Below are 18149 nucleotides of genomic sequence, written 5' to 3' on the forward strand. Positions count from 1 at the left end.
ATATGGGTAGTCATTCGATATGTAGTCTATACTTTGACTTTTACTATAGTGAGCGAAGTAATCTTCTGATTCCCACTAGAAACCTCCAGATGAACCATGTGTCTAAAACTCCAAGGAATTTAATGTATAATATTGTAGGAGTGTCCGCCAGACAAACCTTTCCACGACAAGAGAATTCACAGAAGCAGAAATGACTTCAAACCTGTTCTGAAAGGGCCTAGAAACCATGAGGAATTTGGACCCAATCAGAACACAGAACTGCAGGTGCGGTGGCCCCACTGTTAAAAAGTTGGATCCACGTGAATAATATGCCTAATCACATTTTCAGAACTGCTGTGGCTACTTGGGCTACCTGGTCTCTCGTCAGCCTCGGCTCCTGAAAATTTTAATTATTGTGAAAATATAGTAAATTTAAGAGCAGGCTGTGCATCAAAGAAAATAAAACTTTTTCGTAATTCCAAGCCTGCGTATTTCCAAAGGAATTTGATTCTGACCTCTGAAGGCAATGGGGGCAGTCTCTCCCTCTACTTCGGGGAAGAGAAAAAGAAAGGAGGAATGATTTTCTCTTTTCAGAAGTAACGGGTAACCAGACCTGTTGTTCTGCCAAGCAAGCGTTCGCCTTCGCCGATTCTGATTGCCAAGTGCTCAGGGAGTGGATGCTCCAAACCTGTGCCTGCCTTCCTCCCGTCAGATAAGCAGAAAGTTTGCTCAGGCTATGATAAATCTGCACAACGCGGAGATGTTTTTGGCACAAAATGTACGTTAGCAAGATGACGGTGATTAAACATTCCCCCCCCCCCCCGCCGCCCCATTCTTGCGGCCGGGGAGTGTGTTTTGCCTGCGTTTAAGAAATGTCCTTCAGCGGCAGGCGGGTGCGAGCTGAGCCTGCAGCCAGCGCTTTTGTATCTCCAGGGCAGGGTGACTCGGGCCGGCTGAGTGTCACCCGAAGATGTGACCGGTCTTCCCCCCGCGGGCATCCGCGGAGGCGGCAGCCTCGTTCCTCTCCCCCGGCGTCTCCAGCCAGAGGCCCGAGGCCCAGACCACGCGAAGGGGAAGGAAACCCTCGCCGCAAGCCGGCGTCTGGGCCGGCACAAAACACGCCGCCACCAAAAAACTTTTTTCCACCAGCGGCGCGAAAACTTGTGCCCTTTCCTCCCGGCACGTTCTCGTTCCGAGTTGCTGGCCCCCTAGGGCTTCCTCCGCTTCCCTCGCCTTCTCCCTGGGGGGCAGGAGGGGACCGGGGGCTGACCCCCGAGCGGGGCGGCTCGGCGGGCACGGAGGCGCAGGGGAGGGGAAGGGGAGACGACGAGAGGGCGGCGGCGGCTCGGGAGGAGGAACTGGTCAAAGGGGACCCTGACGGGCGAGTGCCCGAAAAGGAAAGCGACGGCGCGGCTTGCCGCAGTCGGGATAAAGTTCGCGCCCTTTCCTCGGCGTTTCGCAGCCTCCCCTAGGCTCTCTCCCACTCCTTTTTGACAGCTGGGCGCTAGCGGCCACCTCCACCTCCACGCCCGCAACCCCCCGGGGGGCGCCGAAGTTGTTTTTCCATCCCCAGAAAGAGCAGGGGAGGAAAAAAGTAACAGGGCGGGGGGGTGCGGAGGGGAGAAATATACATCCTTCTACACCAACCCGGTAGAAATCAGCGGACAAACAACCAAACTAAGCGACTTTTATTCTGCAAAAGGGAAGCAACATTGTAGTCAACGACAATTTTGCAGAGAGAGGAGAAACTTGTGGGGCTTGCAGGTCCGTCCGAGGTCACCTCGCCGGTTCCCCCCCACCCCCGCCCCCAGCAGCCCCCATCCCGGCACAGTCCGTTCCTTTTTCTTTTTTTCTGTCCCGACGAGCCAGGGGAACTCAGCAGGCTCCGTCTTGGGGAGCAACTGCGACCCTGGGCGCGGGTGTAAATCAGTCACCTGAGCGCAGAGGGGCCGCGGCGAGGGCGCGCGCGGGCGGGCGGGCGGGGAGAGGCGGAGGCGGCGAGAGCGGCGGCCCGGAGGAAATCGGGAGGGGGAGGGAAAGAAAGGCCGAGACAGAAGGAGCGAGAGGCGGCCGAGGGGCTGGTCCAGGCGCGGCCGCTAAGAGGAGACCAAGAGGCGGGGGCTGCACTTGACAACCAGCATGCGGAGATGGTAAGAAGTTTCCACCCTCCTTTCCTTTTTATTCTAGACTTCGGAAGAAAGGAACCCCGCGCCCGCGCGCCTCGGGGGCCGCTCGGGGGCCGCGTTTTCCACCAGTCCTGCGGCGGGAGGTAGAAGGGAGGGCGGGCAGGAAAGGGGAGCCCCCAGTCCATCCCGCTCCCGAAATCACCCCTCAACCTGGCCCGAGTGTTGGAAGAGAGCTCCAGGTGGCAGGGCGGGTGTGCGCGCGGGTTCGGGGGGTTCGAGGAGGTCGCCCCTCTGGCGGCCCGCGAGCAAGGTGAGCGGCAGGCGAGCGGACGGCTCCAGGGAGTTGGGACGGGCCGGGAGGAAGGCGGGGGCTGATGGAGCGCTGGAAGGAGTTGGGGCGGAGAGGCACGCCGTTTGGACCCACGGTAACTTTTAAAACTTGCCCGCGGGTGCGGGACCGGCGGCTGGGCGTGGGCGCCTGGGCGCGCTGGTGCGCCGCGCGGGGAGGACACCGCCGCGCCGTCCCTGGCACCTCTGCCTTTTCCCCTCTCCTCGCCCTCCCATTCGGGAACCCTCCCCTTGTAAATGAAGAAAATGTAGGAAGTGCTCCTGGAGGTTTTCTGAAGAATGTGCAAAACGCTGGGCAGCAAAATCAACCTTAGAGAGCGATTTGGAAGTGCAATTCGACACTAGCCGATTCTTGTTACTTACACATTGATTGCAGGGTGGCATTTGGGGCCCGGAGAGGGGACAGGAGAAAAAAAGGAAAAAAAAACCAAACACCTAACCCTAGGTGAAATTCTCTGTAAAGTGAGGCTGAGATTAAAAAAAAAAAAAGTTCCAAGTCCAAGTGGTGGAAATGGGGAGGCTTCCGAAGCGAGATTTCTGCACAGCCCCTCCGCCCGAAGCGGCTTCTCTGCAGCGAGGCAGCGGGCAGTTAACTCGCCGGGTGCTGAGCGCTCTGTCCGCTTTCGGGGAAGTGATTTGTTAGAGATGGGGCTGGACCACTCCCTTCCTTTTAGTTTGCCCCCACCCTTTGCTGCTATTGTTGCCCACTCTTGGGAATCTGATATACCGTGTTCCGCATGTAGATGGACTATGTAAGAGAAAGGGAGATAGCGGGTTGGCATTTTTTTTTCTCTTCCCTTCCCCCTAATGTGACATCTCTTGTTTCACTGATCAAAGTCACAACTGGAGTGTAGGAGATACGACTGTCAAATGCAGGCACAAAAAAAAAAAAGAAAAAAAAGTAGCGTGAGCCCAAGTCTGTGGTTACAGTAACGCTGACAGAAATTAAAGTGGTTTTGAAAGCAGCGTGCGATTTACGGTGGTTCCCATTTACCCTAGAGTCAAGCTATTGTAAAATTGATGTACAAAAGACATCATAAAATAATCCTGTGTACCCAGGATTAAAGTGGCAGAAAGTGGCCTGTTTTATTGTTTTTTTATGTACTTAGTGGAGAGTTGCAATGGTTGGAACCTGTGTTTAAGTGGAGGCGTCAAAACAAAATATTAAGTATATCTATTTAGCACTCGAGGGTTTTTCTTATAGCGGCATTTTACCCAAGAACACTGTAAAAGCCAGTTGTAGGTATTATTTTCTTTTCCCTTACCCCCTAGCCTACATACTATTTGTCCACACATCTATTCCCAAATACTAGTCACTTTGAACAGTGGTTAAGCACATTTGTCACCCGCTGCTTTTTATTCTGCAGTTTCAGATGTTACTGTGCACACACATACATTATTTAAGTTGTGGAATTTATCTCTGTGTAGTGTGTATGATCTGAGGACTCACTCTAGTCACGAGACCCTGTGCAAGTTAATAGAACTTGCTTCACCTTCTGGAATCACCCCCACCCCCTCAAGAAAACCCCTTGTGAACTTTCATAGGGTATCTGTATTTTATGTTACATTTGTAGCTGCTTTATTTAAACCGTTCAGCCTTAATGAAGCTCTTGAAGCTTTCTGTTCCCGGAGAGCAGAGTATTTAAAATCCAGATTGCTAATTACTTTACCAAAGTACAGGAGTAGCTTCACCTGAGGGAAGCAATACTGAGCCTGGACGTGAACTCTGCTTGAGTATCCTGTGAGAAAAGTCTCAAACTGTCTTTTCCACCCTAGAGAATATTAAGTTCGCTGTTGTTTGCATGTAAGGCTTTGAAAAAGAACCAACCCCTGAGTGATTTTAAAAAATAAATAGAAAGAAAAATATTAATGGCATTCGTACCATACCTGATTTTTTTCTTCCCCCTGAAATGTAAGATACCTGTCAGGCAGGGATATGTGATTATAGAAAGCAGCAGACAAAAGCAGAGGTGACTATTGCTATATTAAAATGTAAGTGTTACAGTTTGAATTTTCATGTGAGAGTTTTTGAGTTCAGTGCTTTACATAACATTTTGTCCTAATCTTGCTTGCTGTCAGGGATGTTTCATGGTTGTGCAATTGCTGCAGTCAAGAATGCCAATTTGCATTCCAGGAGTGTCATTTGATTACTTTTATCTGCACAGCTCCAAGACCGGCCCAGACCTCTCGTTTCATCTTGCCATGTCACGAGTCAATGCTGTGTCGTCTTTTCAAAAATCTGCCTGATTTAGACAAGAAAGAAAAGTACTTTCATGTTGCAGCCGCAGTCCCCTGCTAACTTGTCAGCAGCAGGATATGATTCACTTGGGCCCAGAAGAATGGAACAGAGAGGCGGGTTAGGCGGTTCAATAAAGCCCACGGACAGGTAGTGTGTGACGTCCCCAGAGAGCCACAGTTAATGAAGAACAGGTCTGCTTAGTTCTCCACGCGCTGACCTGGTGCTGTCCCCACAGTTTTCTCATTTGATCTTTCCCAGCAAATTGATCTTTTCTTGTATTTTTTTGCCTTCCAAGTTAGTCCTTGTGGGACTGAAATTAGCAGAGCAACTTAAGTTGGATAATACAGCTGTTCAGAAAAGAAGAAATTGGACACTGGCTCAAACAGAGGTTGGGGGATGGAGGAAGCTTTTCTTTTTGTTGTTGTTTCTGGGAATATTTCTTATATTAAGGGAGCTCCAAATAGGTGATGACTTGAAGGTAGTGTTTCCCTTTATTTTAAATTTTAGAGTTAAGGTTCCACACCATTTAAAATGTTCCTCGAGTATTTGAAAGATAATCCTAATGAGTAGGATTTAGCATTTTTTCATATTCACTTGTTTGAAATGATTTGCTAGTTGACTTTGTGTCTTTTATGGCTATTGTAAGGTAGACTAAATATCAATGTCATACTTGGGCTGTATTGTTTATATTCTTCTGTATCATGACAGTTCCAAGTTATTCAGGGCTGAATGGCCTAAAAGATTAAACAATAAAAATTATTAACAGTGTTGTGTATAAATATTATGGTACATGGACATGTTTTCTACAAATTACCACCAGCCTCTTTTATATAAACACCACAAATACACTATTAATAAAATATTTAAAAAAATTTTCAAGATCCTGAATTTAAGTGTAGGGTTTTAGAACTGAGACCAGATTACAAGTTCGAATTTCTATAGATGGCTATTCTTGCATGTCCTTATTTTTTGATTAAACTTAATTTTAGCAAGTGAGTAAATCTAAGTTGGGAATGTATACGTCCTTTAAACAGGTTAAAGTTTCACTTGTAGAATTTTGTATATAAAGCTTAGGTTGGAAACAAGTAATAGATTCTTAACTCGTTGTGGACTTAAGGAGCAGTGCTTTCTGAATTCCTCTGCAGCTGGTCTCATTTACCATCTACATCCTTACAAGAAACAGTTGAAAAACCTTTCTTGTGAAAGGGAGGCAGCCTCCTCAGATCTTTCCTGTTGGATGGGAATTACATAGGATCATTGGATCATTGGTTAGTAAACTCCTCACTGAAGAGCTAGAGGGAGCCTCATGATTTTATTAGATATACTTAAGGGTTTTAAAAAATTTACTCTAGCAATCACAATGTTGCAGGAAAAGAGTAAATAATGAGTACTGGCTTAGTATTTAGGCTTGGAGATGCTATTGTAGTTTCTTTTTTTTAAGCTGTGATAGAAGCAGCAGAACTTTCTACAAGGACAGTCAAAATAGGATTTTCAGGGTTCTCTCTTTCAGATGGTCTGAAGATCAAGCAAAGTACATTCACAAACATTTTAAATCTATTTTGATTTGCTAAGGACTGCTTGTAGCTTTGTCAACTGATGGAGGTCAGTTAAAGAGGCCAGCCTTCAAAGTTCTATTTACTGGAACTTCCTATCAAATCACTGAGGAGGGGATACCTTCTTTCTGTTCACTCCGGACAATCTCCTGTCTTTTTGAAGTAGTTTGATGCAGAGCTGCCCTACTTTGGAGAGAAAACTCCTTTCAGATAAATACTTCACAATATAAGCATAAATAGTAAACCAATTATAAAGCTGATGTATCAAAGATCAATAAATTAGTTAAATTTAAAGAAATAGAACTTAAGTGGTATTAAATTCAGTATTATCTAATTTCACATTTATCACTAAAATTTGTGATACATTTGCTTTAAATGGTCATTGATCATAATTTCAGTTTACTATTTATATGCTAGTTTTTAGTAGCATTACTTTGCACAAACTTATTTACCATTTAAGTAAATAGTATAATCCGGTGAGATAAACTACCCAGATTGGTCTTTTTTTAATCTCCAGCACAGTAGCTCTCATTATGTTGCTAGCCAATAAAAGCCTTTATTTGTTGCTTATTAGAACCCTCAGTACACGCAAGAGTTCAGCTATAATTTAATTTGGCTGTTCAAAGAGGCTGCCTTGTTTTAAAACATGTTCTCAGTACGCTTTTATAATTTATTGAGAACCTATATTCTAATTTGGGCATATGCATAGGAACACTTTTACAGATATATCATGTTCTAATGTTTGGTCATAGCAGAGTCATACATTTTTTCCCTTTAAAAATAAATCTGTGTCTAACAATGTCAATTTCTTTTGCTTTATTTTTACCTTGATGTTCTGGAGCATTTTTTTTTTCAGTAATTTGAATAGCTTTGTTATGATTATTTGTAATCAATTCCCCACCGAAGGTAACCTTCCCTTAAGGTGTAGTGAGTAGAGCACTGAAAAAAAGTGAATTCCATTATTAAGAATTCTAGTTGGGGACATTTCACTATTGTAGTTGTTTGGAATTACAACAAAGTTTACCTTGTACTTCACACATTACTAGGGTGATAAGTTCAGTTTCTTTACAAGAAACTGCTGGGAAGTTTTGCAGAGAGTGGAAGATGGCTTGAGTGTTTTGGTTGGTATCATTTGTAGCAAACCCTGAAGACTAGAACTTGACTATAGAACTCTAAAATGAGTATCAGGAATTCTTCTGCAAGGAAGGCAGAATGTGGAGCTGCTAAATGAGTCACTGCATGTATATCTTAGCAGTGGGAATCACATCAAGCCAGCCCTCCAGATACAGTATTTAATAGTTGTCAAAATGTACAGTATTGTTTTGGAACTTGTGGTTCACGAGTTCATAGTCTCTTGCTTTTTTGTGTTCAGTACAAAGATGTAACAGCCCACACAAAACATTTTTCTCTTATTATGACCTTACATTTGCCAAAGTGCCCCATGCTGAAATTCCTTTTCAGTATCTTTTTTTTTTTTTCAGTCCAAAGCCAGACGTGTACCCAGACACAAAAGCCTCTGTGTATAGCAAGCTGTTTTAAATATTGTGACTCGACGATGTGCTGTCCTTTCTCTGCTTGAGCCAAGGATCTCTGCTCAGTGTCTGTGGATTACCAAGCTCCTTCTTCATTGTACCTCTTGTCAACCATTCCTATTCATTTAACCTTTCATTAGTGTCTGTGCAGCTTCACTGTCTGGAAAGGCAAGGAAAAACCGAAAGGCCCCACTGTCACAGTTATTAGATTTCTCGGTTACATCCCAGCAACCACAGAGGAGTGAGAGTAGACGCTATTGTCATGCGTGCTGCTGTCCTGGGGTGCAGCCCTTCTGTGTACGTCAAGGACATGTGCCACATGTTGATATGCATCCCGGGGATAAATGCACAACACGGGGATAGGCAGTAATGAGCTTTGTAGGAGTTATTGCAGAGACCAACAGTTTGTGATGGAATTCTGCTTAACAGGCCAAGGAGATAGACCGAGTTGAGGGCTGCCAAGATTTGCCTGTGCGTAGCTTAAGTCAGTCACATTGTTTTCAGCTAAACTTCCTTTGAGGAGAGAACCGATATATTGGACCGTAAGGAATAGTCTTATTTTCATTTCTTAATCTTTCAGAGGACACAAGTGATGTTTCTGGTGACTATTCAGTGTATTATAACTAGTTTTTATACTGGCCAAATCCTGCCTGTGAATAAATCTATTTGCAATTTGTCTTCTTCCATATCTAAAAGAGAATTTAAGACAGATTTCCTGGAGGTCATATATGTGTTTTCAAATCTTATGTTACTGTTTCCCCCTTTTGATTTCCCTCTTGCATCTTCTGTGTTATTCCGTGATGCTTTAAAAATGCATTTGCCTCATTGCTTCAGTGTAAGGGAAGAAAAAAAGATCATTGAATTATTTGCAAATTATAATAAACACCAATATGTGCAAATTTTGGATTGGAAAATGCTACTCAATATCTTAAAAGATTCACTGAATTATTTTTTAAGAATTCTCAAAACATTTGAATAGAAAATGGTAAATTATAATACCTGTATCTCTCTCTATACACAAGTTCACTTTTTTTAATTAGGAAAATATTTGTTGCTAGGGGCGACTAGAATATTTTTTTGTCTTTCTAATATAAATAATTTTTGTCAGTATCCAAAACTGTTTTGGTGTTCCCCAATAGCTTTGCAAAAATATACGATATTACAGAATCCTTGTAAAGTGATTTTAAAATTTTACATGACCTTACCGTTTTTAGCCAAGCCTAAAATTTTCATAGTTATACTTGAAACTTTCTCTGGTGAGTTCTTGAGAATTTTTTGCATGGTATATTGTGGGCTAAGTTATCTTTGTTTCAGGGAGGAGAGATGAGCTATTTCCACATTCATTTTTTCAGGTAGGATGATCCTCCCCAAGGAAATATATATTCATTCAGTAATTGACAGCTAAGTGTCGAGCCAGCCTATGGCCATGTCCCAGTCTCTGGACCATTGGGTGGGAAGTTCTATGTAGATAGTAAGATGAATGTACCGTGATCCTCTCAGGTGACCTGGTACTCTTCCCATGATCAGGGCAGGGGTTTGTTAGTTTTTTCTCTTCTAGTGTTTCTGTCCCCATTCATTGTGGTTTGTGTTAGGAGAAGTAGAGGAGGAAGGAGGGGCTTTCTAGGCTATAATTTTGCCTTCCCCCCAAAAGCCATGTGGTAGTTAAAAGGAGTGCATGGCAGGAGCTGGTCTCTACACGAATCCCACACCTGTCCTTCGTCCAATCAGTATCTCAGTTGGCTGATCACATCTTGGAGAGCGATTGTACCACTGTCCACTCCAGAGTGAGAATGGCCCTGAGCCTGGGTTTAGAGGCAGGTCCCAGTCTAGTCTACCTAGGACTGAGAGTCTTCATTTCATCCTTGGTAAAATAAGTGATTTTTGTAATTTCTATGTTTCTTTCCAGTTGGAGCATGTTATGTTTTATGTGATAGGGCTATCTAATCAAAGCCATTAACTATTTTAAATGTATATAATTTTAACCAATTGTATATATTGAGATATAATTCATATGCTTAAAATGTCCAATTAATAACATTCCTTGGTATGGCTATAGCGTGTTTTATTTGTTCATTCCTCCAGTGATTGACATTTGCGTAGTGTCGACTTCTTTATTATTACAAGTAATACTGCTGTGAACATTTGTGTACATGTGTTCCATTTTCACTTTCATTAGGGATATACCTAGGAGTGGAATTGCTGAGTCATGTGGCAGCTGTCTTTTCACCTTTTGAGAAATTGCCAGATCGTTTTCCAAAGCAGCTGCATATTTTACATTTCCACTAACAGTGTGTAAGTTCTCTAATCTCTCCACATCCTCTCCAACCTGTTACTGTTTGTCTTTTAATTTTAACAATCCTAGTGGGTGTCAAGTGATTTTGATTTGAATTTCCCGGCGTGTGAATGATGTTGGGCATCATTTTATATGCTTATTGGCCATTTGTATATCTTCTCTGTGTAGCAGAAATGTCTTAAATCCTCTCCTCATTTTTCATTTAGGTTGTCTTTTTGTTGTTGAGTTGTAAGAGCTCTTTATATGTTCTGGTGGTGGTGGTGTTTAGTTGCTAAGTTGTGTCTGACTCTTTGGAACCTCATGGACTGTAGCCTGTCAGGCTCCTCTGTCCATGGGATACTGGAGTAGGTTGCCATTTCCTTCTTGAGGTGATCTTTCCAATCCAGGAATTGAACCTGTGTCTCCTGCATTGGCAGGTTGGATTCTTTACTGCTGAGCCAGCCAGGAAATCCCTTTTATATTCTGGACACAAGTCTTTTATTAGATACAAGATTTGTAAGTATTTTCTCCCATTCTGTGGGTTGTTTTACTGTTTTTACAATGTTCTTTGAAGCACAGAAGCTTTACATTTATAAAATCCAATTTATTTTTCCTTTTGCTGTTTGTACTTTTGGTGTGCTAAGGAAACATCTTCTAACTCAAGGTCATGAATATTTACTCCTTTGTTTTCTTCTAAGGGGCTTCCCAGATGGCACTAGTGGTAAAGAACCTGCCTGCTAATGCAGGAGACATAAGAGACATGGCTTCGATCCCTGGGTTGGGAAGATCTCTTGGAGGAGGGCATGGTAACCCACTCCAGTATTCTTGCCTGGAGAATTCCAGGAGGAGCCTGGCAGGCTACAGTCCTCAGGGTCACACAGAGTCAGACATGACTGAAGTGACTTAGCACTTCGCACTTTCTTCTAAGCGTCTTACAGTTTGAGCACTTACATATAAGTCTTTGATTCACTTAGGCTAACTTTTGTGTATAATATGAGTAGGCGTCCAGCTTCATTCTTTTGAATGTGGATATCTTAGTTGTTCCCAGCACTGTTGTTTGACAATTCCTATCGCCTTTGAATTTCATGATACCTTTTTGGGAGAATCATTTGACCATAGATGTAGGGGGATTTCATTCTGGATTCTTCACTTGGTTCCGTTGGTCTGTATGTCTATCCCTGTACAAGTTCTCAGTTCAGTTCAGTTCAGTTCAGTCGCTCAGTCATGTCCGACTCTCCGCGACCCCATGAATCACAGCACGCCAGGCCTCCCTGTCCATCACCAACTCCTGGAGTTCACTCAAACTTATGTCCACAGAGTCGGTGATGCCATCCAACCATCTCATTCTCCGTCGTCCCCTTCTCCTCCCACCCCCAACCTTTCCCAGCATCAGAGTCTTTTCCAGTGAGTCAACTCGTCGCATGAGGTGGCCGAAGTATTGCAGCTTCAGCTTTAGCATCAGTCCCTCCAATGAACATCCAGGATTGATCTCCTCTAGAATGGACTGGTTGGATCTCCTTGCAGTCCAAGGGACTCTCAAGAGTCTTCTCCAACATCACAGTTCAAAAGCATCGATTCTTCGGCGATCAGCTTTCTTCACAGTCCAACTCTCACATCCATACATGACCATGGGAAAAACCATTGCCTTGACTAGACGGACCTTGGTTGGCAAAGTAATGTCTCTGCTTTTTAATATACTATCAAGGTTGGTCATAACTTTCCTTCCAAGGAACAAGCATCTTTTAATTTCATGGCTGCAATCAGCATCCGCAGTGATTTTGGAGCCCCAAAAGATAAAGTCTGACACTGTTTCCACTGTTTTTCCATCTATTTCCCATGAAGTGATGGGACCAGATGCCATGATCTTTGTTTTCTGAATGTTGAGCTTCAAGCCAACCTTTTCACTCTCCTCTTTCACTTTTAACAAGAGGCTTTTGAGTTCCTCTTCACTTTCTGCCATAAGGGTGGTGTCATCTGCATATCTGAGGTTATTGATATTTCTCCTGGCAATCTTGATTCCAGCTTGTGCTTCTTCCAGCCCAGCGTTCCTCATGATGTACTCTGCATATAAGTTAAATAAGCAAGGTGACAATATACAAGCTTGACGTACACCTTTTCCTATTTGGAACCAGTCTGTTGTTCCATGTCCAGTTCTGACTGTTGCCTCCTGACCTGCATACAGGTTTCTCAAGAGGCAGGTCAGGTGGTCTGGGATTCCCATCTCTTTCAGAATGTTCCACAGTTTATTGTGATCGACACAGTCAAAGGCTTTGGCATAGTCAATGAAGCAGAAATAGATGTTTTTCTGGAACTCTCTTGCTTTCTCCATGATCCAGCTACACGGTCTTAATTACTGTAGTTTTGCATTGTTTGCAACTGAGAGGTATGTGTCTTCCAACTTTGTTCCTCTTTTTCAAGATTATTTTAGTTATTCTTGGTTCCTTTACAGTTATTTTTAAAATTATTTTTATTATGGTAAAAATTACAGACTTTATTTATTTTTAAATTTTATTTGTTTTGGGTGCACTGGGTCTTTGCTGCTGTGAACAGGCTTTCTCTAGTTGTGGCGTGCAGACATCCCCTTGTGGTGGCTTCTCTTCTTGTGGAGCGTGGGTTCTAGGGTGTGCGGGCTCCGTAGTTGTGGCACACAGAGTTAGCCGCCCCGCACCATGTGGAATCTTCTTGGACCAGGGTTTGAGTTCATGTCCCCTGCACTGGCAGGGAGGTTCTTAACCACTGGACTACAGGGCAAGTCCAACACATAACATTTAATAATTTAATTATTTTAAGTATACGGTATAATACTGTTAGCTGTATCTTTTTGTACAACAGATTGTTAGAACTTTTTCACCTTGCAAAATGTAAGCTTTATACCTATGCCTATTGAACAGCAGTTCCCCATTTCCTGTCCTCGTAGCCCCTGGCCCACCACTGTTCCACTTTTGAAGAATTTGAATACTTTAAGTACTTTGTATCAAGGAAACAGTCCATTTATGTGAAGTATTTAAGTAGGATAGTAGCATCTGCCCTGTGACTGGCTTATTTCACTTAGCATGATGTCCTGGAGGTTAATGCATGTTGGATCACGTGACAGGATTTCCTTTTTTTAGGCTGAATAATTCATTGTATATATACACCACATTTTTCTGTACCCATTTATCCTTTGATGGACATTTACATTGAGTTCCACATCTTGGCTGTTGTGATGATGCTGCATTGAACATGGATGTGCAAATAACTCTGAAAGATTCTGCTTTCAGTTTGTTTGGATATATATCCAGAAATGGGTTGCTGCATCATATAGTAGTTATCTTTTAAATTTTTTAAGGAACCTCCATTCTGTTTTCTCTGGCTACTGCCCCATTTTACATTGCCACAACAGGTTTCAGTTTTTCCACATCCTTGTCAATGCTTGTTACTTTCTGTGTGTGTGTGTTTTTTTTTTAAAGTAGTGGCCTAACAGATAAGAGGTTATATCTCATTGTTTTGACTTGAATTTCCTTGAAGATTAATGATGTTGAGTATCATTTCTTTCTTTCTCTTTTTTGCATCTCTGGGTGGCATGTGGGATCTTAGTTCTCTGACCAGGGATCAGACCCACACTACCTGTGGTGAAAGCATGGAGTCTTAACCACTGACTGCCAGGGAAGTCCCCTTTTGCACATTTTTAATTGGATTATTTGATTTTAGGTTGTTGAATTGAGGAGTGCTTCATATATTCTTGATAACTCCTTATCTGAAATGTGGTATACAAATATTTTCTCCCATTCAGTAGGTTGCTTTTTCTGTTGATGACTTCCTTTGCTCTACAGGAGTTTTTAAGTTTGAAATAGCCTTATTTGTCTTTTCTTTCTATTGTTGCCCTTAGCAGTATGCTTTTTCTTTTTACTTTACAAACCCCAAGTATTTGGAAATTAAATGTCCACTTTTAAATGATTGGTGTATCTAAGAAGCCATAACAAAGAAAATTAGAAAATGTTTGTAGCAGAATAAAAATGAAAAGAGAATTTACCAGAATTTGTTGCATACATCTGAAGCTGCTCAATGCAACTAAATACAGTGTGGAACCTTGAATAACGTATGAAAACAAATAATGGACACTGGCATAAAATTTTGTGAAATTTGAACAAAATCTGCACCTTAGTTAATAATACCTTAGTAGTTTACCTTTGAAACTCAGAATTATCTGATTCTCCGAAGAGTAAAGGCCACATTAGGAAAGTACATCTATTATTTGGGTAAGAAACTCCTGTGGTACTCCAGGGGACAAGAAATATGTCATCTGGTAGCCAAAAGGTGATGGCTCTTAACTCCCTGAGAAACACCCTGGTTATACTTTGATGTTTCTTAATTATCATTGAGTTTAAAAGCATTCTAGGTGTTCTCTAAAAGAGATACACGTCATGCCCTGGAAGGTGGTACTAAGTACCTAGAAATAATTGTTTTTAGTTTAATAAATACCTTAAAAGGAAAAGAAAACATTATTGAGAAAATCTGTCTTCTTGGACATTCCTTTGTAACTAAAAATACCACCCACCAGTGGTTAAAACTGAAAAATGACTGTATGATCTCAAACCCAAACTAATTGGTCCACTTAAGTTTTAAATAAATGCATGTGTGAGTGCTCAGTCGCTTCAGTTGTGTCTGACTCTTTGTGACCCTATGTAGCCTGCCAGGCTCCTCGTCCATGGAATTCTCCAGGCAGGAATACTGGAGTGGGTTACCATGCCCTCCTCCAGGGGATCTTACCAACCCAGGAATCAAACCTGCGACTCCTGCGTCTCCTGCATTGCAGGCAGATTCTTTACCCACTGAGCCACCTGGGAAGCCACTTTAAATAAATACTATGTTCAAATCTGGCATGGCACGTTTGGAGACATGAGCTTGTTTTAAAGTTTACCTGACAAATTTTGTAATTAAAATATCTGATTGTTGAATTAGAAAAGCTTGAGAACAAATGAAAGGTAAGATAATTTGGATGACCTAAAAAAATGTGTTCCCTTAAAGATGTAATTTTTTCTTTATTCATGCTAATAAAAGACATATTTATCTCCATCTAAAGTAATTGCTTTTATAGTATGCTGATGAGCCATTCTTGCTTAACTGTGTCTGTTTTTGGCCTTTTGCCAGTTAGTTTGAACAAAAGTTCATTATTCAGTATCATCTATTAATTAGATGGCTAACTGATCAAATATATATGTGGAGAGTATGTATTTTTCCTTCCATAATGTTGCTTAGGTTACATAAAAATTTATTAACCACTTGGTGAAAATTCTAAAGAGGATTTATAATCACTTGTAAAAATTTGTATGGTAGAAAATCTTATATTTACCATACACTTGATTTTTGGTTTTAACAAATTTCATTATACCAAATGGCATATTTTTATTAATGTTGAGCAATAAATTAGTGCTGCTTTTCTGTTTCAGATATTTTGACATGTGCTCATATGTATCTTGTTTTATATATACACGGAATGACAGCATCATGTGTACTTTTATTTGTGTCTTTCGTGGTTTAGGGACGTAAAGTATGAAATTACCTGGAAAAATACAGCCTTACAAAGTAAGTTTACTCACTCCTCTGCCCTGTGGTGTTTAATCTGCCTGTAATACACGTTACACTAATGGATTAGGGATGTTTATTCTGTTAACATGTGTTATGCTAACAGGTATGCTTCTGAAAGTTCAGTGTGATAGTTCAGTGTTTCATTTCACTCAAAATGGTGATTGGAAACAAAGCATTGTATTTGTTCAAACTGTTTTCCAATAGACTAAAACATTAATTTCATTTCAGAGTACATTAACTCTGAATGGCGTGAAAAAGTAGATATTTTTTAAACTCAAGAATTCTGCCAGGTATTAAACCATATTTTTTACCCTACCAAGTGCCGTTTGCAAAAAAATATTTTCACATTACGTATTTAAGTCTGTTCATTGGTCTTTGCAGCATCACTTATGTCCATAAACAACAACTAGTCACTGAGAGGACACTTCTGTGTACAGAGGACAGTGATAATTAGATCTAATGAAGTTGTGTGCGTGTGTGTGTATAGTGACAAACTGATAGTCTGCAACTTCCTTATGGGAGAGGGAGAAAATAGTGTAGGGGGAAGGGTTTGACACTTAACGTGCATATACTGCAGTAACGCCTGATACAGTGTTTTTGTAGTTTTAGGTATATGTATGGATAGATGGATAAATATTGAGTGTATCACTGAATATTTCTTTTTTAAATATGTATATCTTATTTGGCTGTACTGGGTCTTAGTTGTGGCATGTGGGATCTAGTTCCCTGACCATGGATCAAACTGGTGCCCACTGCATTGGGAAGGTGGGGTCTTAGTCACTGGATCACCAGGGAAGTCCTCGCATATTTCGTTAATATTGTCAAATTGTGTTTCTGAAATACAGATATGCCAAAGTAATCTGTTACAGCCAATAGGTAAATATTCGTTACTATGTGTAGAATAATGTGCTGTAGATTTGCATGAAACATTAGATAATAGTATAGTGATTTGATAAAAATAAGTATGAAAATGAGTTTTAGTGTAGGCATGGAAGTTCTGGTTGCCACCACTTTCCACAGTATTACGCATTTTTAAAAATTATTTTAGATTGTAATTAAATAGGCATTTGCATTTCTGTGATATACATGATACTCTGTTCCATGCTGTAGGTCTAACAGAGGAGGTAGAAGCTCTAACCCTAACATGAAGGGGCATAAAGTTCATTGGCAGGAAGATATTCATTATCTTGAAAGAATAACCATAGACCAGGAGACTGGCGCTAGTCTTTGTATGTGTAGAAGTCTAATGTTTTGTCAGTACACGCTTGAAAGAGATCAGTCCTTCATGGACTCGTGCAGCTTGTTCACTGACTGAGGGTTGGAGATTACACACCCATCCCCACGAGCATGCAAACAGACCTTGTGAACATGTGTATAACTGCAGACCGTGTTAGGTGGCGTACTTCCATACTTTTTTGGCATGCTTAGCTCATTCTCTCCTTTTGTAGGCAAATTTAAGTAGGGAATCGAGTTATAATTAATATGTTGCTTATTGGTTTATGAGCTTGGAATTTGAACAGAGAGTATTAAGGATGGATGTGGACTGTGTAAGGGCCTCTTCTGTCTATCGAGAAATCCTTTGCAGTGGCCTCTGCTGTCTACAGTGCTCACTTGAGACTCCTCACTCCTGGACTGTGCTTGGAGGAGCACTGACAAAATTGAATCCTTTTCCTTTTTTTCTACTTCCCATTCACCTTCTGACTGATAAATTCTTTTTTCTCTGAATATGTTAATATTCTCAAGCAGATATTAGTTAACTGTCCTGGGAGCTACTTGTTAAGGTGACTTTGCATCTGTTTGGGTTTTTATGGATATAATGCAGATGGCAGTCTCATTCATTTTAAATTTCTTCAGAAGTACCTCATGCTGCAACATTACATGTAATGTGTTTTGTATATGGATATGTGAGAATGGTGGGAAGCCACAGGATAAGACTGCAGTTTCCTGGAGGAAAAAAGATGCATAAGAGGGAAAAATAATAAGGTTTAAGACCAGTTAAATACCTTCTACAGAAAGTTTCTATTGTTTAATAGAAGATATTATTTCTCTTGTAGAGAAATGTCTCAATTTGAAGTTGGCCTTATATATATAGATGGAATGGGCTCCCCTGTGGCTCAGTGCTAAAGAATCTACCTGCAGTGCAGGAGATGTAGGTTCAGTCCTTGGGTTGGGAAGATCCTATGGAGGAGAAAATGGCAATGTACTTCAGTATTCTTGCCTGGAAAATTCCATGCACAGAGGAGCCTGGCAGGCTGTGGTCCACAGTCACGAAGAGCTGGACATGACTAAGCATGCAAGCGCACCTTATATGTAGATGGGTTACACTACAATCTAGAGTTTAATAGGCGTATGTGTGTGTGTGTGTGTGTGTCTGTTTTCTGTGATAGAAGTGAAAGTCGCTTGGTTGTGTCCAACTCTTTGCGACCCCATGGAATTCTCCAGGCCAGAATTTGGAGTGGGTAGCCTTTCCCTTTTCCAGGGTATCTTCCCAACCCAGGGATCGAACCCAGGTCTCCCGCACTGCAGGCGGAT

General features: G+C 41.7%; 1 protein-coding gene across 4 annotated transcripts in view; it reads left to right on the plus strand.

Moving 5' to 3' along the window:
* Positions 1-1889: 1889 nt before the first annotated feature.
* Positions 1890-18149, plus strand: part of BNC2 (basonuclin zinc finger protein 2) — a 490816-nt gene continuing 474556 nt past the window's right edge. The window contains exon 1 of one of the 4 annotated variants that reach the window (XM_088837882.1): positions 1890-2129. In XM_088837882.1, the coding sequence (XP_088694008.1) occupies positions 2127-2129 (3 nt within the window). In that variant the 5' untranslated portion in view covers positions 1890-2126. The remainder of the gene's footprint in view (positions 2130-18149) is intronic. The other 3 variants (XM_088837885.1, XM_088837883.1, XM_088837887.1) reach the window with 3 other exon arrangements.

The sequence above is a fragment of the Moschus berezovskii genome, chromosome 7, assembly GCF_049115385.1.
Source record: "Moschus berezovskii isolate FMDL1 chromosome 7, NW_MosBer_1.0, whole genome shotgun sequence".
Taxonomy (NCBI): domain Eukaryota; kingdom Metazoa; phylum Chordata; class Mammalia; order Artiodactyla; family Moschidae; genus Moschus; species Moschus berezovskii.